The sequence below is a fragment of the Schistocerca gregaria genome, chromosome 2 (genome assembly GCF_023897955.1).
Source record: "Schistocerca gregaria isolate iqSchGreg1 chromosome 2, iqSchGreg1.2, whole genome shotgun sequence".
Lineage (NCBI taxonomy): Eukaryota > Metazoa > Arthropoda > Insecta > Orthoptera > Acrididae > Schistocerca > Schistocerca gregaria.
In genome coordinates, this window is record NC_064921.1 from 619,475,301 (window position 1) to 619,500,062 (window position 24,762).

Here is a 24,762-nt window from a genome sequence, read left to right on the forward strand (position 1 = left end):
TCCACCTCAGTCTTTCAGCCCCTGGCTCACACCCTGTCATCTCTGGACTTTGCTGGTTCGTTTTTGGGCTCTCTGTCGATCGTTGTCATGGATGCTTTTTCCAACTACCCATAAGTGATTAGCATAGCATACATTGCCACCACATTGAATGTGTTTATCCAGGTTCTTGCCATTGACAATGGGTCACAATTCACAGTGAAGGCCTCTGTATAGTTCTGCAATGCCAATAGCATCAGACCCCTGTTTAGCCTAGTTTTCACCTATCCCCTACTGGTGAGGTGGGCTGATGGTGTGAACATTAAACAACTAATGTTGAAAGCATTGGGCACATCCACCACCCCAGTGGCACTGATGGTGTCCCTGAGCAATTACAGGACCACCCTCCCTTGTCCATGACCACAGCCCGTGGAGTGCCTCTGTGGGTAACAGCCACATACTCTCCTCCATCTCCTGGCACCACCGCCCTCAGATGCTGGATCCAGTATGCTGGTAGATACCCCCCACCCTCCCCCCTCAAGAGTTCAGCAGTCTGGGCACATTCATATGGAACGAAATCTTCACGGATGCCAATTACAGTGGTTGCCACCCATGGGTTGCATCTTTTGGTAATTGATACTCCAAGAGGTTTGGAGTGTTGACACACTAACTAGTTCCATACCCACAACTGACTGCACCACCGTTGGTGGGTCACTTGGAGTTGGAGTGGCTGCACTAGCAAATTTGTCTTCCACATGGGTACACTTTGTACTCAGGGCGCTGTTGGCTGTTCCAGTGGATGCAAGTGGGGAGGTAAGGCCCTCACTGCAGCATTCCTCCACTCAACAGTTATTTCCCTTACTGCCATTTTGCAGCACATTGCCTGATGACCTGCATTCCTTCTCCTAGCTGACACACTACTCTGCTAGGATATGAACTATACCAGCAGTTCACCTTCCAAAACATCACCTAGGGTGCTTCAGGCCCTGCACATCCATGTTGGGGGGGGGGGGGGGGAGGGGGGGGGATTTGGCATCCCAGCCTGACAAGCTTGAAAGCCCACCAGAACACTTGGACCTAGACTACAGCTCCTCGGCAGCACTGCTAAAAATTGTGAGTGCCGCTCTGACCACCTGCTGTGTGTGGACCACATCCCCCCACACTAACTTACCAGTGCTTGTGGCCACACTATAAAGCTAGCAGCACAGGGGCCTGGAGCTCAGTCATGTTCTGACTGCACTCTCATATTGTTCATGTTACTTATCATTGTTTGGTTCCTGATATTGCTATGTCTAGGGTCTTAGTTTGGTTCAGTCTCTGCACTTGTTATTCCACCATGTTGTCTTATTTGGCTGTCCATCACTGTTGTTGTCTTTCCATGTTTTTGGCAATTCATTGTCAGCACCCTCAGTCAGTTGGTCAGTGTCTCCTGGTAATGTCCGATTGTGATATACTGTCAGTGGCTCAGAAGGGAGTTCAACATGCAGCAATGAAAATTTCTGATCATTTGCCCAATAATATAAAATATCTGAAAGGTAGCAAAGCAAGTTTTAAATATAACCTAAAATAATTTCTTCTGGAACTCCTTTCATCCCATTGATGAATTTCTATTTAAAATTAGCAGCTGATAAAAAGAAAAAAAATCTTTAAGTGCAGTTGCATGAATAGGATTATAAAATAATATGTTCATAATGTTAACACTAATCATGTATACATATCCTGAAACCTGACTTTTCCCACATCATTTTGAGAAAATAATCATTCAAATGACCTATGGACCATGTAACTAACTAACCAACTGACTAACTAACCCACTCAATCTATGCACAATCCTTGTCCATCCTATTCCACCAATGCATCGAACCCTTGCCCCATGTCTCATATCCTTGTCATGTACCTAAATGCAGGACCTGTCCCATACATCCTCCCTGTACCACCTATCGCCATCCTGTCACAGGCGTCTCTATCAGGACCATCTGTGAGAGAGGTCATGTGATCTATCAACTTAGTTGCAACCAGTGTGCTATATGCTATGTGGGCACGACCATTAATGAACTGTCTGTCCACATGAACAGCCACTTACAAACGGTGGCCAAGAGGCAATTGGACCACTCAACTTCAAAGACAGCTTCACAGCCTGTGCCATCTGTATTACTCCTGCCAATACCAGCTTTTCTGAATTGCAGCGTATCCTTTGGTCTCATACTGTACCTGCATGGTAGTTTCCCCTTCTCTACTTCTCTCCTCTCCTCCTCCCCCCCCTCCCCACCCTACATGCACACACATCCACCACCACCACTAAAACTAACAGCCCACTATCCTGTCCCCACCATACAGCATGCCCCTTCCCACTCCCACAGGCAGCACTAGTATTTTTCCCCATCCTTCTCCTGCTATCCCTCCCTTTTCATTTCCCATATGTGCCCTGTACCCCACAACCTACCCAAACCAAGATGGCTTTCTCACCTCGCCGCTAGGCGTTAGTGATCAGAGATGAAAGTGGCTTTGTGTGTGTATGAGTTTTGAATGTGTGTGCATTTTGTTTTGTCCACATCTGATGAACAAGTTATTCCAGTAGCTGAATCATAGCTAGCTCTCTTTTCTCAATGTGCCTGCGTGCCACTCAGAGCCTCCTCTATGTGGTGAGCAGCAGTCTATTGCATTTTCATATTTCTGTAATGTTTCCAAATGGGAATCTTAACCAGAGTCTTACCTTTATGAAACAAAATAGCCTTAAAAATTCTGATCAAACTGCTTGTTTAATGACCACTTCTGTTCTTGGATTTTAGGGCCATGCACTACCTTCATTGCACTGCATGACTGCTAACTGGATACCTCCAAATGAAAGAAGCAAGTTTGTCACTGCGTATGTAGGTATGTTAAAATTTCTACATATTTTTTATAGTTATGGTAGCTGATTACTTGAGTCATCTGCTATTTATCCCAGTCTTGTAGGGAACGATATGGATAGGAATTAAATATGTCTTAAGTGGGAAAACAAACTTAGTTTATTTAAATGTGGTGCCATACCCTCACAGTAATTTTTCCTAAGTAGTAAGCCATATCTGTATGAAGTTCTGCACAACTATTCTTGCATCTGACTCCTCTTCCCTCTCCCACTGCCACACCCACCCCTAGGCACATAGTAAGTCGTACACATACTAAATTTGGTTATAACTGGTGCTAGCACTCCAGAGTTTTGCTTCACATGTTACCCCTTCTTAGTGCCACCATCACCCTTAGGGGTTAAATGCATCAGGACTGTCACCTGTTAGTGCAGTAACCCCAGACACCATGGGTTTGATGCTAATGTTATTTGTTTATAATTATTTTATATCTCACTACCGTACCTATGTATCTGGATGCTAAGTGTGTCTTATTACATCCCTATTTTTTCCATTTGGTATGTGTTATATATTTCAAGTTTGGGTGAATTTTCTCCAGGAGCTCCAGAGCTAAACACACATTGTCAGTACTTTGCTAGTCTCCTCCTCGCTCTCACAAATAGATGTAGCTTATCCCTACACTATTTTCTCCTGCGAAGTATGCGTAGTAAGCTGTATGTTTACCAAGTTTGGTCATTACAGTATTGCTCCAGACATCCAAACACACACACACACACACAAAGAGAGAGAGAGAGAGAGAGAGAGAGAGAGAGAGAGAGAGAGAGAGAGAGAGAGAGAGAGAGAGAGAGAGAGAGAGTTCTCTGTGGAAAATCCTTGGGAAATTCTCTCATGTTCCATATCAGTTTCTTTCATTGTTAAATTAAACTGTTAATAGAAATGCATATGTTAAATGCTGTGCAAATTTTTCTTGAATTACACAAATTTTAGAGGAGTCTTATAAGAACACTGTTCCTAAATTTCAGAATTGTTTGTACTTTCGTCAGGGAGAAAGGAGCGACAGGTTTAGGGAAGTTGGCAAGGAAGGGCAGGTCATGCAAACTCAAGATTGAGAGGGACCCAGCTGGTGTGAGCACAAGATGAAGGTTAGGAATAGTATTTTCATTTTTAAATGTGTCTCTTGGCAGTACTTGATTTTGCCCCCTTAAGATAAGGCAAGGTCAGCAATTCTGACTCCAACTAATTTTTCTGTTTCCTCTAGTGAATTATGAATTCTTCAGTTGATACAAATTTTAAAGGTACAAATTTATGCCCCAGTATATTTGGTGTGATGTCTAGGAAGTGGCGGCTGTATGCCATAGCAATGAAGTGGTATCTTTGTGCCATTTGATTATAAGAAATCAGGACCATAAGCTGGCTGGATGAGGGTCAACAGAATGGCAGAAAGGAGCTACTGTGTTTGGATGTGCCCATGGCCACATTGTAAGTCAAGTTGCCTTATTTTTTGGTATATTGTTGTATACCCTTCAGTGATATCTACGAAGTACTTTGTACCACTCATAGTAATGTAAAAACAGTAGCCGTTAAGAAGATCATACCTGACATTGACCAGAAATAGCTGTCACACTTTGTCAATAACAGTCAGTTTTGAACCAGAAAGAGATTGCTGCTGCCAGTGATTACAGGTTCATCTCAACCAGTTTCCAAGTGAATATTGCAGAGGAAACTAAATACAATGGTCTTTTGGCATCAGGTACTTTGCAAAAGGCCGTTATTCTCAGTGGCACATAAAATCACATGTCATTGATTAACCAAATAACATAGATACTGACAGTAGCTGGTTGGAGGTGTATGTAGTTTGATGAGTCACAATTTTGACTCTTTTCAGTTTATGCAAGGTGTAGGGTGTACTGACAGCCTATGAGGCAGTTAATCGATAATATGTGGAGGACTTAGTTCATGCTGGAAGTAGTTCTGTGATGTTATGGGGGAGCAGGGGTTTAAAAACACAGTTTGGATCCATTCATTCAGAGTACCATGAAGGTGAACTAGAATGTTTGTTTCAACATTTTCAGCAACTGAGTGTGTCTCTTTCTTCTACAGCCTAATGATGAGTATGGACACTCTGATGTTACGAGATGACAACTGCAGTGTTCACATGGCCGCACACAAAAGTTTCTAGTTTGGCAAACACTGAGACACCCCACTGCAGCTCAACTGGCTTTCCAAATCATCTAGTCTTAATGCCATAGGTAATGTGTGGGACTATCTGGAACAGCAAATGAAATAAAGCAATCAACATCCTTGCAGTTTGGTAGCTCTGTGTGGCCTAATCATGAAAGAGTGGCCTCAACTGGATAGGGCATACCTGATGAAACTTGTGGACTCTCCCTCAGCCCCCACAAACTGAGGCCATTGTCATGGACAGAGGTAGTGCTACACAATATTAACATGATGTTTTGTTGTGATGACTAGTTTTTTGAGTGATATTCTTAGCAAATCCAAATTTTTATGGTATGTGTACTTCTGCATTAGTAGGAACTACAATGACAGGAGGCAGTTTGTCTAGATCAAAAATAAAAACTCTTCCTTCACAGAGATTGGTACTCATGTTCCCCATGGCTCTATCAATGGATCCATGTTTTTCAATACTGATGCCCCATTTCATAGATCAGACCATCAATGTTCTACTGATGACACATTAACTAACATTAGAACATCTAACTGTAGATAAGCATACACAGGAATTACTCAGACTTCCACTCCACCAATTCTTCTAAAATAGATTACTCCATACTCCAGTGAAAACACAACAACTTGTTTTAGGGTTATCCAAGGGGATAAAAATATATCTTTCAAACTTTTGCAATGCATATTGATTTCAAACTTAATTGGGCTGAAGTTTACAATGTGCCTGGAAGAAGACACACTACAACCCTATAAACTGCAGAAATTTAGACATGGAGTTTGTAAGAACTGCCTTAGAGCCAAAACACTGATGAGCCAAAATATTATGACCATTTGCTTAATAGTCTGTTGGCCCATCTCTGGAAACCAATACAGCAGTGATTCTGTATGGCATAGATTTGAATAGTAGGTCCAAGAAGTAAGTGGCACCAGGTATTTATACAAAAGTTATACAATTCTTGTAAATTATGGGACAGTAGTTCTTGGGCACAGAGTTGGCATCTGAAGCTTGCTAGGTGGGTTCCATCAGGCTAAGATCAGGGGAATTTGGTGGCCAAGGCATCAGGGTGAGCTCACTATCGTTCTTGACAAACCACCGTAGCATGAGTCTGGCTTTGTGAGTAGGGCAGGTATTCTTCTGGAAGATGCCATCACTGTTGGGGAAGGTGTCTAGCATGAAGTAATGCAGGTAGTCCACAATAATATTCAAGCAGTCTGCAGCAGTCAGGGTGCTTTTAGTGAGACATGGAAGCCCAGATGAATGACCCTTAAAAAAAATACTTTCCTCAGCAGCCTGTGTCCATGCTGTGGTCTTTGTTTCGAGCAGCTATTCACTTCAATGAAGGCATATCCAAACGTGACCATCAATCTAGTGAAACAAGAAATGTTATTCATCCAACATAGCAACACATTTCCATTGACTCATAGTCCAATCTCTATGATCTGGTGCCCACTGCAATTGTAACTAATTATGTACCTCGATTAACATGGGAGCACATATGGGTTGTCTGCTGTGGAGCACCACGTTCAGCAGTGTCCACTGAGTAGTGTGCTCTGAAACACTTGTGCCTGCATCAGCACTGTATTCTGTCACCATACTTCCCACAGATTGCCATCTATTCTGCTTTACAGAATGGGCAACTCTCCAACCTTCATGTTCTGTGAAGAGACATAGTTGTCCAGCACACTGTCACCTTTTAGTTGTTTTGCTATCCACAGATGCTCACAACAGTAGGCAGCAAATGGGTAAGCAGCTTCATGCTTTCTAAGATGCTTAGTTCCACATGTTCTGCTCTGCTTATATAGTGTCCTTACTGTATCATGTGCTTGCAAAGTCACAAGACAGCATTCAGATTCATAGTGGGTAAATTCATGATGTTTTTCCTCATGAGATTATTTTGGGCTCTTCCAGTCACATATTTCATGTGGGCTTCTAGTTTGGGAATACACTGCTCACATTACCAGCATTTTAAAAATACAAAAATGTAAAGTTTAAGTCTTGACCCAGGCAGTACTGTTTCCATCTATTTTTAGTAGACTCAGGCTACTGATTGTTGTAAATCTGTACATTGACACCTGTCTCTCTCTCAAAATAATTTTGTGAAATCCAATGTCATGGAACAGATTTGTGACTACAGTATCAGAACAAGGCAAGCCACAGTATTCAAAGGGACACTTGCAAAAAAGTGGGAATTCATGCAAAGTGAATTATCCTGAAACCCATATCGAAATTGCCATACCATTAAAATCTCTCTCAGATTAAGTAATTCTGTTTTATAATGTAAAAGAATTCTATGAACATAACAATGCTGATATCAGTTTTCAGGTTACCACAATAACTAAAGCCGTGGCCTCACTCATTCTTCCAGTATAAAGCAGAGTACAGTAATTCAGTTTCGGAGGAGCAAAAAGAGACATAAGAAATATTTTATGAAATTATTCCTGTTGCTTGAGCTCCACTTTAATATTTTGACTCTTCAAGTAACTGATTTACGGGACTGCGACAGTTTTTGTTGTGGTGTTTGCATAACGGTTACACTTCATGGCACTGTTCCAGGAATCAAGTGTGAGTCAATAATTCTGAACTCAGTGCAAGGATTGAACCAGTGACTTTGGTAACTTTGTGACAACACAGATACTGATTTCTTAGATTTGTTCCAAATGGCATTAAACTGCAAGAAATACCTGAATGTCTAAAGGGTATAATACACATCAGAGGCTGTTGCCAGTATAGCAGCAAATAGAATAATTAACTCTCACTGCTATCAGGATGCTCACAGTTGCATAAGAATCTAAATTAAATGTATCAAATGCAGCTCCCTCTAATTGCATCATGGTAAGCTTGTTAGTGCCAAACTGCTACTTCCTTGCACTGTTACTCCCTACCCAAACACTTACTATTACAAGTTTTACAGAACATAACTTCTAGGTCATCAGCAATTTATCTGTTCATTTTACCTATTTAACCTTTTAATTATTTTAATTTCTGATTACTTTTTTTAGTGATTTGTATCTTGTAGATAGCTGCATAAATAATTGTTTGTTGCAGGTAGCTCTGTGGGGGCTGCTCTTACCTACCCTGTGTGTGGTCTCCTCATTGCGTGGTTTGGTTGGCCTGCTGCATTCTACAGCACAGGGGGACTAGGGATAGTATGGTTTGTAGCCTGGATGTTCCTTACGTATGACACACCTGCCAAACATCCACGTATTAGTGAAGATGAGAGAGAATATATAGCAACAAGTTTAGGGAAGACTATTGTCAAGAGAAAAGTGAGTGTATTTTGTTCATGAAAGTAAGAGACAAACCATATTAGATTTCAAGTAAGAAAATGTCTTTTATTTCTGTTTTATTTGACACTAGCCCATTATTTGGTGGTTTGCAATTAATTATCTATTCCATTGTCAGATTAGATAGTAAAAGGAATGAAATCCATTCATAGTATAAATACAAGTTTAGTTTGCCTATGTATTTTTAACAGATAAATACTGCAACAAATTATAAAGTAAAATATTTTACAAATCCATTTAGGTTTACCTCCAGGGTTTCCCAGATAATGAGTGAAATGTGTACAAAGTTTCTTTAAACTGCTCAACCTACTATGTTTTATATGTCATTACACAGACACCTTTGTGGGTAAATTGCAGTCAGGACTGTCAATAATCAGCCTTGTAACCACAGTAACTATGGATCCAACACTAACTCTGACTTCATTTAGTATTTTGATAGACTACCTCCTTTCCACCCCTTCTAGAATAGCTAGGGGTGTGCTACTCTCACAGTATTTTTCCTACATAGGAGCTCATATATGTACTAAATTTGATTAAAATTGTTCCATGTTTGCAAAATAATGTTTGTATGTCACTCCCTTGTATCAATTCTCACTCCCACCTCTAGGAATGTTAGGTGTGTACTAATCCCACTTTTTTTCAGCCAGCTAAGCAACAATAAAACTGTGGATTTGGTATTAATGTAGTTCATTTTTGGTTATTTTTAAATTTCATCTCATTTGCATCCTCACCCCACCTGAAGGGTGCTAGGATGTCTTACCTCACTAATATATTTTTCTAAATAGTAATTCTAGTAGGTACAAAGTTAGGTTGAAATTGTTCAACTTTACAAATTGGGTGGCTTGGGCTGTCTGACCTATCCTGTTATTGTCTGTTACTGCTAATAACGTGTAGTTTGGTGGTGTAGGCCATCACAAGAGATTGCATACTAAGTTACCACAATAAACATGTGTGGGCAGATGCAAATCTCAAGCAATAATGGAGATGAGGCATCAGGGTCATTTCAGGATTTGTGTATGGGCAAGAAATGTTGGTGAAACACTCACAGAGCCATGCACTTTGCCAAACAGATTAACAAATTTTTGCACAGTGAATTACCAGTACAACTTTAAAATGTTACCCCTGTAGAAAGACAATGACTATAGTTTATGCACAATGGGGCACCATCTCACTTTCCATGTACCATATGGCAGTATCTCACCTCAGTGATTCAACAGTGGCAGATAGGTTGAGGAGACCCCTAGCAAGACCTTCCCATCCAGTGGACCTGAATTCACTGGTTTTCCGGCTGTGGAGACATTTAAAGGTATATGTGTATACCCAACCCATTGACAATGTGCAGAAATTGCAGAAGTGTGTGACCAATTCATGTGAAGCAATTTCAACTGAAGACAGGCATATTTGAAAGAGTACACGATTCACTGTGAAGAAGGGCTGAAGGATGTGTCAGGGAGCATGGTAACTACTTGCACCTTTGCACCACTGCCTGGCTTGTGTATTTCTGTGTAACAGACAGATAGGATTAAAAGGACAGATGGTTTCATATCTCTACAGGATAAGAACAGTGTGGACAGATGGTAATTAGATTGTATTAAGTGTGTAGGATGTAATATGTATATGAGGTCTGGCTAAAAAAAAAAAAAAAAAAAAAAAAAAAAAAAGCCAGATTAGGAATATAAAATTCTTTATTTTTACTTGTTCGTAACCTTTACATTGTCTCCTTCAAACTACCCCCACCCCCAGCCAATACACAGCTCCATGTGAATTTTCCACTGTTCAGAGCAGTGTTTGTAGTTATCTTCTGAAAGCACATTCATGGTCTCCGTTGATTTTTCTGTAATGGCTTTAACTGTAACAAATCTTGTTGTTTCAATACAGATTTTGCTTCATAAACAGAAAAATGTTACTTAAAGCAAGATCTGCTGAGTAGAGCAGATGTTGCAGCACAGGGATCCCACGCTCATCCAAAAACAACTTGGCAGGCATTAGGTCCTTGGACACCATTTTTGCAGAAACTTCCCTCCTGTGAAAGTGTTCATATAAACTCTGTCAAACTATTTTCGTCAGTTCTTGCAATACCAGAAACTGCACAAATACTCAACTGATGGTCTTTTCAGATTAAGCCTTCTGTTTTTTCCAATGTTTTCATCCTTTGTCGACACTGAAGGTCACCCTAAACATGACTCATCTTCAGTCTTTTCTCATCCGTCTCTGAACCATATAAATTAAAGTGCATGAAAAATATTTATTGCTGAACCCTTGTTTCAGTAAAGAATGAGCTTCAATGGCAGGATTCCCAGATTTTTCTCAAAATTTCACATTAATCTGTTACTCTTTCCAAATTTTTCTGATGGTTGTGGATAGATAGTCTGACTCAAATGAAGGCCATGGCTTGACTGAGGGGTCAGCAGGTGAATGGGTGGTGGAAATGGTAAGAGGAGATGTCACATGACTTGTCAGTGAAGCGTCTAACCTTGAAGTTTGCGCTGCTTGACTACTTAAAAATTAGTCCAGCTATTTTTTAGACAGTCCAGCTATTTATAGAGATCATAATATGGAAAAAAAGTAGGATGGTGTCAAAATAGTTAAAACACTAAGTGAAATAAAAGAGAAAATGGTTTTTGAAAATACACATGAAGAAATATTATGATCTTATTTTATTACAGTTTTTAAAGATTTGTATAATCTGTTTGGACCTTTTAGTTATATATAGCATTATTTCCCTTGCAGCCACCAATTCCATGGGGTAAAATTCTAACATCAAAAGCCTTCATGATGTGTGTTATTGCTCACTGGTCCATTAATTGCGGGCAGTTCACTTTGTTGACTCATGCACCCATATTCTTCAAATACATCTATGGGTGGGATGTAAAGAAGGTAAGTACAACATTACCCATACAACAAGTTTCACAAAATGAACAGAACTGCTGGAAATCAGATGTAAATAGAATATGCTGCCTGTAAAGACTGTTAGTTGACTATTATTATACAGTTCTATCATTAGATTTCTCATAAAAACTGAGTGAGAGTGAGTCAATATATTTAGCCATTTATTAAGAATGAGCCACTCTGGTGCTTGTTATTTTTTATGAAACTTGAAATCAACAGCAATAAGTTCTACATTTTGTCATCAGCCTTTGTTGTCTATTGAGGAAATTTGCCTTATTTCCAGTATTTAGCTGTTGTAAATTAGACACACAATGAAAGATATCAAATATCTTGTGAAAACCAACCTAGAAAATTCAGGACACCTCATATCAGATTAGTATCTATGAACACTGTATAGCCTTCTTGGTATAACTCCTATTGACATTATGAATATGAATTTATACCAACAAGAGCTTACCAAGTACTTGTACGGTTTCAAGAGACCTAGAAAAAGCTGAATGGAATGTGTTAGTAAATAAATAAAAATGCCACTGCCAATGCAGGAAAATGTTTCCTAAATTAATTAACAAATAAATAATTTGTTGAATTTTTCTGCTAAATTATACTCCCACTTCCAAGGAGGTATACGTCACATGTTTCCTGGGTAATGTACTCAATTCTCAGTGTGTTGAATGTGCAAGGTAAGAGGCAACTGCCTCATGTCTCAAATCCAGGACATTCCAGCAGAGGAAGAAAATGGATAGAAAATGAGACAGTTCAGGTGACACTGAGATGGCAGCCATACCTTCCAAATATACTGGCAAGGAGTTAATTGCTCCTCACAGGAGAAAAACAACACTGTTCATAGAGGCCAGCACTTTCTGAAAACAGTTGATATTAGAACAGTTATTCTTGCCTAAACTGTGCATAAAATATGTTGATAACAATTTGGTCAGAGATGTACACTGCTCTCTCATTTCATCCACAACTAAAATTGGAAGAATCATAAATATGTGCTATAATAAGAAGCCCAGTGTACCACTCCCACATTAGGATTTAATAAGTAGAGATAGAAGTGAAATTAAGGCTTTATCTTTAAGACAATCTTGTTTTTCTGTCACACTTGCAGTCAGTTGATGATAGTTTCCAGCAAGCAGGAGCCCATATAGCGGAAAGCTCTAATAATGTCAGACATCAATATGGGGCTTGGAAGTCAGCTACAAAATTAGAATCATGGAATGCCGCAAAAATATTTAGTCAGTTTAATATTGGGATGCATAGTCATTAGTAGTTTGTTCTTAAAGAATCTGTGACATGTTTGTTCATACATGGGTGAGTCAAATGAAAACCTTAAATTTGTAATAACAAATCGAAATTTGGCACCGTTATACTGTTAGTTGGTGTGTGTGCTACAAACAGCATAATGGCCTGTGGGTGGCAGCATAGTGCAGATGCACACATACTGTCACAGTATCAGTATAAAGATGGCCGCCTCACTTGCCACTTGCACCAGGGAAGAACTTTCTGTTATTTGGTTTTTGCTTAATGAAGGTATGAAACCTATTGAAATTCATCGACAAATGAAGGTTCAGTATGGTGATGCATGTTTGTCACAGCAGCAAGTCTACGAATGGAGTAGGAGGTTCACAAAAGGTGTGACTTCAGTGGAAGACGCTCCTCATCCAGGTTAGGCACAACAAGTTGTGTCTCCACAGAACATTGTAGCAGTTGAAGCTATAGTGAAGGAAAACTGCCAAGTGACACTGAATGACATTGCAGCATGTTAACAGATTAGTCATGGGTCAGCACCCCGCATTGTGCATGATGTGCTCCAGTTTCACAAAGTGCCTGCAGGATGGGTGCCATGGCAGCTGACTCCTGAAATGAGAGAACAACGTGTTGATGCTTGTGAAGAACTTCTTCGGTGCTTTGAACGAGAAAGTGATGGCTTCCTTGCAAGAATCATTACTGGGGACAAAATCTGGGTTCACTTCCACCAACCGGAAACAAAGAGAGCAAGCAAGGAATGGCGCCATTGCTCATCATCAAAACCAAAGAAGTTTCGAACAGAACCGTCAGCAGGGAAGCTTATGCTGACTCTCTTTTGGAACAAAAAAGCATCATTTTTTAGCATTACATGTCTCAAGGGACCACTGTCACCAGTGCATCATACACAGATCCCCTAAAAATCACCTGCGGCCTGCAATCAAATCAAACTGATATGGACATGGATTGCTGTCAGTAGGTGTCCTTTTGCAACATGACAATGCAAGGCCCCACACTGCCCGTACAACAGTTGCAACAATCACAGGCTTACATTTTGAGTGTCTTCCTAATCCACCATACTCAACAGGCCTTGCTCCAAGTGATTTCTGTATGTTTAGACCACTCAAAGACGAAATGGGAGGAAAGAAGTTCCGTTCTGATGAAGAGGTGCACCAAGCGGTGCATGAGTGGTTGCGTGGACTACCAAAAGAATTTTTTTCTAAATGAATTTATCCACTTTGTAAGTGCTAGAGGACTTGCATTGAGCGTGGGTTAGATTATGTTGAAAAGTGGGTACAGCTTTGTACAACTTCTGCACAATAAATAATTTTTTAAAATATATTTAAGGTTTTCATTTGACTCACCCTCATATAATGGTCATCCGTTTAGTCTTTGATAACAGTGGAAAGTGAGGAGTGAGAATATCATGATATTGTTACCTAAAATGATAAGAACTAGGAAAATGGTTTCTCTACTAACAATGAAAATGAAGACGATCACAGTGAAAGTGCTCCATATTTAAAATCCATTAGGCACTACTTTATCTAGTAGATATAATTCACCAAGAAGTCTACAAATCTATATACTGTTATTTGTATGGTCTGTGATAAATCATGATCTATTTAAAATCCAATAAACTGCAGTTTGGAAAGAACTGCACAGTAAGGATGAGGTGATATAGAGAACCAAATTTGATGAGTTATTAAACTCACTAATAGCTGAAAGAACATGACTGCTAAATAACAAGCCACCATGCCTCGGATCATGTGCTCCAGCAACACTGCTTCTTGGAAGTCTTAACTTGTCCTTTTTCATGTACTATTAAATGAATATCTTCATGCAGGATGCAAGGGAGGGAACAGCAATTCTGAGTGTTATTCAAGCTACCAACCTCCAAATATCACTTGGCACAATTATCTGCTCTAGATATAAAACAAAAAAAGTCATATTAACTATCTATGCTCTGAGAATGAAAGAAGGAAAACAATCCACAGCTGAAGATGAAAGTAATAAAACTCTAAATATAATAAGGAAATACAATGCCTGATGAAAAAAGTGGAGCACTCAGAATGGGGATGTAAACAATATGAAACTCCGAAACACAGTTTTAATCTGCCAGGAAGTTTCATATCAGGGCATACTCCACTGCAGAGTGAAAATCTCATTCAGGAAACATCCCCAAGGCTGTGGCTAAGCCATGTCTCTGCAATATCCTTTCTTTCAGGAGTTCTGCAAGGTTCGCAGGAGAGCTTCTGTAAAGTTTGGAAGGTAGGAGGCAAGATATTGGCAGAAGTAAAGCTCTGAGGATGGGGAGTGAGTCGTGCTTGGGTAGCTCAGTTGGTAGAGCACTTGCCCGCGAAAGGCAGAGGTCCCAAGTTCGAGTCTCATTCCGGCACACAGTTTTAATTTGCCAGGAAGTTTCATATCAGCACACACTCTGCTGCAGAGCGAAAATCTCATTCTGAATATGAAACTCCATTGGCTGAGAAAAAATATGATTCAGTGATTATAAAATTGAGACATATATATTAAAAACAAAGATTCCAAGACTTACCAAGCGGGAAAGATAGGCACAATAAAATAACACACAAACACACACCCAAAATTTCTAGCTTTCGCAACCAACGGTTGCTTCTTCAGGAAAGACGAAAGGATGTGGGTTTTAAGGGAGAGGGTAAGGAGTCATTCCAATCCCGGGAGTGGAAAGACTTTCCTTAGGGGGAAAAAAGGATAGGTATATACTCGCGCGCGCACACACACACACACACACACACACACACACACACACACACACACACACACGTCCATCCATACATATACAGACACAAACAGACATATTTAAAGGCCCCTTCAAGTCTTCTGCCTGAATAAGGAACCACAGGCTCTGAAAGCTTGCGTAATTATAACTTACTTTTATGTGTGTATCTGTCACCGCTTGGTGAGTAGATTTTTTATCCATCCAATTAAAAAAAAATGTTCTTGATGGGAGACACAGATGTGAAGGGATTATTATGTGCCTGGTGCACAGTACAGCAAGCTTTCCTTGTGGTGGTTAGACATAGTTGATTGGAAACTCTGTCAGGTGATGATAATGCTATCTAACACTAGTATGCAGTGTCTCCAGTCCTTCACAGCCTTCAGTTAAGATGTAATGTTATATCATGCCTCTTAGATACCCTATGAAGCTTACTGAGAATGCTAAATACAAACTTTGGTGGCTGTGCTGTGTCACAGAGCATTACATCTCTACAATCATTCACCTACCCACAAATGGTGTTTACATGTTCTAATTTACAATGGCATCTGACCATGGCTTCTGGGTGCTTCACTTTTTGTCAGGCAGTGCATTTTATTTTTATGCTTCTCGCAATTTTGAATATATAGTTTTATGTAAAAATAAGTGTGCTCTTCATTTTTTATATCTATGTATTAAGGAAATAATTGTTGCTTTCAGTTTGTAGTTGTGGATGGCACTACCATCTGTTGCAGGCTGGTGTTCTCTCTGGAGTGCCTCATGCTTGCAGGATGATGTTTGCATTCCTTATTTCTGCCATCTGTGATTACATGTTAGTAAAAGAAGTTACTTCAAGGACAAATGTACGAAAATTTGCAAATTTTGTCTGTAAGTGTCATTTTTCTGCTAATAACATAAATGATAACTGTGTATAACAGTGAAAATCCACCCAAAATAAATGTAACTTTTCTTACATAATCTCTTCCACTTAAAATTTACTTGCAGATTAAAAAATTTTCTACACCAATTATTTGAGAACCTGTAAATTTGGTGTATAAGCACAAAGTTTTTCTTTGATACTATCAGTGGCTTTTTATAACAGTGAAAAGTCTATACAGATTACACTACACTGAATGGATTTAATAGCTTCTGAGCTTTGAATTCAACCAATTTCTACTTAAAACCACTGAGTGTGAGAAGAGGTATATGTACTCCCTTTCACTGCTTGAATCTGAAAGCATTAAAAATGATTGATAAGTTTGGAAGATGGAACAGTAATAGATTTTGATCACAGTACTCTATGATTCACTCTAACTGCTTTACCTCTGTCATTACAGTACAGTGTGCATTCTAGTTCTAAGGCCTCCAATTTTTTTTCTGATTAACTACTCACCCTAAATCGATGAAACTGGCGTTACTTCTCAACGTAATCGCCCTGCAGACGTACACATTTTTCACAACGCTGACGCCATGATTCCATGGTAGCAGCGAAGGCTTCTTTAGGAGTCTGTTTTGACCACTGGAAAATCGCTGAGGCAATAGCAGCACAGCTGGTGAATGTGCGGCCATGGAGAGTGTCTTTCATTGTTGGAAAAAGCCAAAAGTCAGTAGGAGCCAGGTCAGGTGAGTAGGGAGCATGAGGAATCACTTCAAAGTTGTTATCACGAAGAAACTGTTGCGTAACGTTAGCTCGATGTGAGGGTGCGTTGTCTTGGTGAAAAAGCACACGCGCAGCCCTTCCCGGACGTTTTTTTTTTGCAGTGCAGGAAGGAATTTGTTCTTCAAAACATTTTTGTAGGATGCACCGTGTTACCGTAGTGCCATTTGGAACACAATGGATAAGGATTACACCCTCGCTGTCCCAGAACATGGACACCATCATTTTTTCAGCACTGGCGGTTACCCGAAATTTTTTTGGTGGCGGTGAATCCGTGTGCTTCCATTGAGCTTTGTTTCTGGATTTAAAAATGGCATCCATGTCTCATCCATTGTTACAACTGATGAAAAGAAAGTCCCATTCATGCTGTCATTGCGCGTCAACATTGCTTGGCAACATGCCACACGGGCAGCCATGTGGTCATCCGTCAGCATTCGTGGCATCCACCTGGATGACACTTTTTACATTTTCAGGTCATCATGCAGGATTGTGTGCACAGAACCCACAGAAATGCCAACTCTGGAGGCGATCTGTTCAACAGTCATTCGGCGATCCCCCAAAACAGTTCTCTCCATTTTCTCAATCATGTCATCAGACCGGCTTGTGCGAGCCTGAGGTTGTTTCGGTTTGTTGTCACATGATGTTCTGCCTTCATTAAACTGTCACACCCACGAACGCACTTTCGACACATCCATAACTCCATCACCACATGTCTCCTTCAACTGTCGATGAATTTCAATTGGTTTTACACCACGCAAATTCAGAAAACAAATGATTGCAAGCTGTTCAAGTAAGGAAAACGTCGCCATTTTCAGTATTTAAAGCAGTTCTCATTCTCGCCGCTGACAGTAAAATTCCATCTGTTGTATGGTGCTGCCATCTCTGGGACATATTGACAATGAACGTGGCCTCATTTTTAAACAATGCGCATGTTTCTATCTCTTTCCAGTCTGGAGAAAAAAAATCGGAGGCCTTAGAACTTGAATGCACCTCGTATATAGCTTAGGATGAGTTAGAATATGTATTGCTAATTAATTCATTATTAAAATGCAACATTTTTCATTAATTTATTTGATTTATATATTTTAGTACCATAAAACCTTACACTATTTTCTTAAGGACCAAATAAAGAAAATGCTTTTCTTTCATCTGGAAGTAAAATATTAGTTATACAGAACTGAAATAGGAAACTTGTATATGCCATGTAGTTCCATACATAACAAATATATACAACCACTTGCTTGATGAAAGATCCACACCAAAAGACTGGATAGTTGCACAGGTCACACCAGTATTCAAGAAAGGTGGTTGAGGTAATCCACTAAATTACAGGTCCATATCATTAATGTTGATATACAGCAGAATTGTGGAACATATATTGTGTCAAACATTATGAATTACCCCAAAGAAAATGATCTATTTGCACATAGTCAACATAGATGCAGAAAACATCATTCTTGGAAAACACAACTAACTCTTTACTCACACAGTGTTGAGCGCTATTGAGTCCGTATTTCTAGATGTCCACAAGGTTTTTGACACTGTACCTCACAAGCGGCTTGTAATCAGATTGCATGCGTATGGAATATCATCTCAGTTATGTGATTGGATTCATGATTTCCTGTCAGGGAGGTCACAGTCCTTAGTAATTGATGGAAAGTCATCAACTAAAACAGAAATGATTTCTGGAATTCTCCAAGGTTGTGTTGTAAGCCCTCTGCTGTTCCTTATCAATATAAATGATTTGGGAGATAATCTGAGCAGCTGTCTTACATTGTTTGCAGATGATGCTGTCATTTGTCATCAAGTAAAGTCATCAGAAGATCAAAAGAAATTGCCAAATGATTTAGAAAAGATACCTGTATTGTGCAAAAATTGGCAATTGACCCTAAATAATGAAAAGTGTGTGGTCATCCATATGAGTGCTGAAAGGAATACATTAAACTTCAGTACCATGATAAATCAGTCAAATTTAAAGGCCGTAAATTCAACTAAATACCTAGGAATTGCAATTACAATCAACAAAAGAACACAGAAAATGTTGTGGGGAAGGTGAACCAAAGACTGTTATTTATTGGCAGAACACTTAGAAGATGCAACAGATCTACTAAAGAAGCTGCCTACACTATACTTGTCCATCCTCTTTTGAGTACTGCTGTGTGGTGTAGGATCCAGATAGGATTATCAGAGTGTATCAAGAAAGTTCAAAGAAGAATACCATGTTTTGTATTATCGTGAAAGAGTGGAGAGAGTATCACTGACATGATACAGGAATTGGAGTGGACATCTTTAAAACAAAGTTGTTTTTTGCTGCAGCAGAAGCTTCTCATGAAGTTTCAATCACAGATTTTCTCCTCCGAATGCAAAAATATTTTGTTGATACCAACCTACATAGAGAGAAGCAAACATCATAATAAAATACAATAACTCAGAGCTAAATATAAAGGTGTTAGTTTTTTCCTTATGCTCTTCAAGATTGGAATAATAGAGAATCTATTGTGAAAGTGGTTAGATGAACCCTCTGCCAGTTACTTAAGTGTGATTTGCAGAGTATCCCTGTAGATGTAGATAGACATATTGCTCCAACCAATCAGAGTGTCTTTGCTTATGCTGCTCACCTTGGCTGTCTTTGTTGCTTCCATTGCCCTTATGACAATGTACATTTCCATGTATCTTGATGTGAACTCATTGATCAATGAGTTCACATCAAGGTGCATAGAAATATACTGTCATAAGGGCGTTAGGTTTTTTAAAATTTTTTTATACAAATGCCCAAATATACTGTAGAAACTACAAGAGTGCTCTACCTACCATAATGTTTGACACTGATTGCTTTCTACTAGACCAACAACTGACCAGACAGGCCACAAGTAATCTAACCACAAGTAAAACTCTTCTCAAGTGACCAAATGTGAGATTATCAATACCCACTGATTCAAGTTAATTTTAATTGTCTGCATCATGCTGTACATCAATGGCTTTACTGTGCCATATTCCATGGAATAATTATCATTATTTATTACCTGTCTAACATCATGTTCCTACATTATCTCCTCTGTACTTTAGTTGCAGTAACCTCCTGACAACAACCAGTATTTCCTTACCAAATGTTGTAATTAGATTCAGAGTAGTAGAACACCAAACTACTTCTACATCCACAAGCACAGTCTTATCAGTTACTTTGTTCATGACTGTTTTCCTCTGACTTCTCTCTAATTCACAGCTCAGGATTTATTTTTATCTTTGAGTCATCATGCCGATAGATTCTGCAGTATAATTTGGTAAATAATTTCTCCATGTCTTCTTGAACTGAAATCCATTGCCTCCAGTCAACCACATCAGTTTTATTTCTGTGTTAGGTCATTATACAAAATGTTGGTCTGACTTTGTTTTGCACAGAGTTTGTTTTCATAACTTCTCACATTTACTCCTATATATTTCTTTCATTGCTACATATTTTCATATTCCATTATATGAGTCACTATCTTAGGTGCTAGTTGATCCATCTTTTCCTTAATCCCTTGACTTTTCAATTTCTTATTTCCTCTAAATATTAATATATGAATAAAACTGCCACAGATCATATGTTAGTAGTAGTTTATCCTGTAGTGAAATAGAAGTGGATAGTTCCCGTGAATTATTATGGGTGGAGGTTACACTCAACAACCGAGCTAGGTTAATAATTGGCTCCTTTTACCGACCTCCCAACTCAGCAGCATTAGGGGCAGAACAACTGAGAGAAAATCTGGAATACATTTCACATTAATTTCCTCAGCATGTTATAGTCTTAGATGGAGATTTCAATTTACCAGATATAGACTGGGACACTCAGATGTTTAGGACGGGTGGTAGGGACAGAGCATTGAGTGACATTATGCTGAGTGCACTATCTGAAAATTACCTTTAACAAATAAACAGAGAACCGACTCAAGATAACATCTTGGACCTACTTATAACAAACAGATCCAAACTTTTCGACTCTGTAAGCGCAGAACAGGGAATCAGTGATCATAAGGCCGTTGCAGCATCCCTGAATATGGAAGTAAATAGGAATATAAAAAAGGGATGAAGGTTTATCTGTTTAGCAAGAGTAATGAGGCAGATTTCAGACTACCTAACAGATCAAAATAAAAATTTCTGTTCTGACACTGACAATGTTGAGTGTTTCTGGAAAAAGTTCAAGGCAATCATAAAATGTGTTTTAGACTGGTACGTACTGAGTAAAACTGTGAGGGATGGGAAAGCCCCACCGTGGTTCAACAACAAGGTTAGGGAACTACTGCGAAAGCAAAGAGAGCTTCACTGCAAATTTAAACACTGCCAAAACCTTTCAGACAAACAGAAGCTAAACGATGTCAAAGTTAGCATAAGGAGGGCTATGCGTGAAGCGTTCAGTGAATTCTAAAGTAAAATTCTATGTACTGACTTGACAGAAAATCCTAGGAAGTTCTGGTCTTACATTAAATAAGTAAGTGGATCGAAACAGCATATCCAGACACTACAGAATGATAATGGCATTGAAACAGAGGATAACATGCGTAAAGCTGAAATACTAAACACCTTTTTCCAAAGCTGTTTCACACAGGAAGACTTCTCTAAATCATCGCACGAACGAAAAAATGGCTGACATTGAAATAAGTGTTCAAGGAATAGAAAAGCAGCAGAAATCACTCGACAGAGGAAAGTCCACTGGACCTGACGGGGTACCAATTCGATTCTACACAGAGTACACGAAGGAACTTGCCCCCCTTCTAACAGCTGTGTACCACAAGTCTCTAGAGTCGAGGAAGGTTCCAAATGATTGGAAAACAGCACAGGTAGTCCCAGTCTTCAAGAAGGGTCGTCAAGCAGATGTGCAAAACTCTAGGCCTATATCTCTGACATTGATCTGTTGTAGAATTTTAGAACATGTTTTTTGCTCGCATATCATGCATTTCTGTAAACCCAGAATCTACTATGTAGGAATCAACATGGATTCTGGAAACAGCGATCGTGTGAGACCCAACTCGCTTTATTTGTTCATGAGACCCAGAAAATATTAGTACAGGCTCCCAGGTAGATGCCATTTTCCTTGACTTTTGGAAGGTGTTCAATACAGTTCTGCACTGTCACCTGACAAACAAAGTAAGAGCCTAAAGAATATCAGACCATGAGTGGCTGCATTAAAGAGTTTTTAGCAAACAGAACACAGCATGTTGTTCTCAATGGAGAGACGTCTACAGACATTAAAGTAACCTCTGGCATGCCACAGGGGAGTGTTATGGGACCATTGCTTTTCACAAAACCTAATAGATAGTGTCGGAAGTTCCGTGCGGCTTTTCACAGATGATGCTGTAGTATACAGAGAAGTTGCAGCATTAGAAAATTGTAGCAAAATGCAGGAAGCTCTGCAGTGGATAGGCACTTGGTGCAGGGAGTGGCAACTGACCCTTAACATAGACAAATGTAAAGTATTGTGAATACATAGAAAGAAGGATCCTTTATTGTATGATTATACGATAGTGGAACAAACACTGGTAGCAGTTACTTCTGTATAATATCTGGGAGTATGGGTACAGAACGATTTGAAGTGGAATGATCATATAAAATTAATTGTTGGTAAGGCAGGTGCCAGGTTGAGATTCATTGGGAGAGTCCTTAGAAAATGTAGTCCATCAACAAAGTAGGTGGCTTACAAAACACTCGTTCAACCTGTACTTGAGTATTGCTCATCAGTGTGGGATCCATATAAGGTCAGGTAGACAGAGGAGACAGAGAAGATCCAAAGAAGAGTGCCATGTTTCGTCACAGGGTTATTTAGTAAGTGTGATAGCATTACGGAGATGTTTAGCAGACTCAAGTGGCAGACTCTGTAAGAGAGGCGCTCTGCATCACGGTGTAGCTTGCTGTCCAGGTTTCAAGAGGGTGCGTTTCTGGATGAGGTATCGAATATATTGCTTCCCCCTACTTATACCTCCCAAGGAAATCATGAATGTAAAATTAGAAAGATTCGAGTATGCATGAAGGCTTTCCGGGAGTAGTTCTTCCCACGAACCATACGCAATTGGAACAGGAAAGGGAGGTAATGGCAGTGGCATGTAAAATGACTGTTTGGTGGCTTGCAGAGTGCAAATGTAGCTGTAGATGTAGATGTAATTTGATTTACTGATTTGTTCTTATCAGATATGAACATCGTCTAATATTTTGTGCTGTTGTGGCTACATATTAGATAAGCACATACAAAGTGTGTTGATTAGTGCTTTAAACCTTTAATGTGTTGCCATGTCAATAAATATCTTAAGATGCCCATGTCTGAATAGCAAAACTAGTCACTAAATCAAGTAATATGAAACTTGTGGTGGTTTTATTTGTACATTAATTACAATTGTCCCTAAGTTCCTGCCCATGATGTCAGCATTTGCTAAGTCTTCTAAGTATTTTGTGTCTTTTTTCAAAGCTAACTGCTTTTGAAGGAAAATGATCTCTACTGACAACCATCTGTAAATTTAAAAAATGGTGCTGTTTACCCATTTTGTCACAGCAATTTATTTTTCTGATGTCCATAAATTTACAATTTTTTAACTTAGTTGTAAATACCTTTTCACTATAATTTGCCACTTTCATTCCTACATACTTCCTTCAGCCACACTGAAAGAGAGCCAACTTGGACCACTTGTGCCATTGTTTGCTTGTTGTGGTGGAACTGTTTGATGTGCAGTAAGCAGATATTGCATTGATTTGTTAACTGCTTAATGAAAGGTGAACGTATGCCAAAAAATTTACAAAAACACTTCCAAAATTACCCAGGAATGATATTTAACTAGAATGATATTTATATGTGAGCTATGCCCTTGCATAGTTGGTAACTGAAGTCAACCACACAACAAGCATACTTATTATTCCAACACATATAGAGCTGCAGGCTCTTAGGCATTTCCTTAATGGAGAAATCGCTGCATGAGACTAGATTGAACCCTACTTCTCATCAGTAGCCTCTCAGCTATATTCATAATTCTTCTTTATTTGTGAGACATAAACATATTTGTAAGAGATTCCTTCCACCTCAACAGTAATGGATTCTTGGCCAAAACAGTCACTGTTGCCATTAGGATATTATTGTTGTTAAGGTCTTCAGTCTGAATACTGGTTTGATGCAGCTCACCATGCTTCCATTGTGGCATTACTGACACAAAATAAAACTCTTCTTTTTGTTCAAGGAAGTCTGCAGTATCTCAGATGCATTCTCTCTTCATTTGTTTTCATGTGCACTAGAATAACAAAAAATGTTTTGTCTCAATCTATCCGTTTATAATCTTATTTTTGATACACAGTCGGTATTTTACAAACATCTTACAAAAATATTCTCTGTCAGTATATTGCTTCTGCCTAATCCTTCTTGTTAGTACACAACAGTCAGTAGATTCAATCACTTTAACAAGACTCAAATAAACAAGCAAACTTAATTTGGACAATATCTGTATTTACCCAACATTACCCCTCATCAGATGCTATCATGAAATTAAGGTGTAATTGTGTGACATTCATCAATCAAATTTACATCCATGAGTTTTTTTCTGCATTCTTTTATTATCTCTGTTCATCACCCTATTTCAGTTTATTATACTATAAACACTGACTGTATAAAAATGGAAGTAGATATGTTCAGCTTTGTTATAAATCATATATCTCCTTTGCTGTGATGCTGAAGAAAAAGTGATATGAGAAACAAAGTGAAATGTAAACTTTGTTTCTGTAAACTCCAGAATGTGTTGATCAGCTTTCTGTTAGACAGACAAGAAAGTGAAGAAAAGAGTAAGACATTTCCAAATAGCAACATGATATGCCAGTTTATATTATTTCAAATATTATGTTATTTGACAGATATTTATGTAAAAACATTTTATGTCATAGATAACAATCTAAAGTTAAATGCTAAACAGACTTAAATGATATAGTACTTTTAA

General features: G+C 39.0%; 1 protein-coding gene across 1 annotated transcript in view; it reads left to right on the forward strand.

Annotated features, from left to right (window-relative positions):
• Positions 1-24,762, forward strand: part of LOC126334598 (sialin-like) — a 109,493-nt gene that overhangs the window by 58,045 nt on the left and 26,686 nt on the right. Inside the window, exons 4-7 of the mRNA XM_049996991.1 lie at positions 2,766-2,850; positions 8,056-8,276; positions 11,025-11,171; positions 15,918-16,050. Coding sequence (XP_049852948.1) covers positions 2,766-2,850; positions 8,056-8,276; positions 11,025-11,171; positions 15,918-16,050 — 586 coding nt within the window. The remainder of the gene's footprint in view (positions 1-2,765; positions 2,851-8,055; positions 8,277-11,024; positions 11,172-15,917; positions 16,051-24,762) is intronic.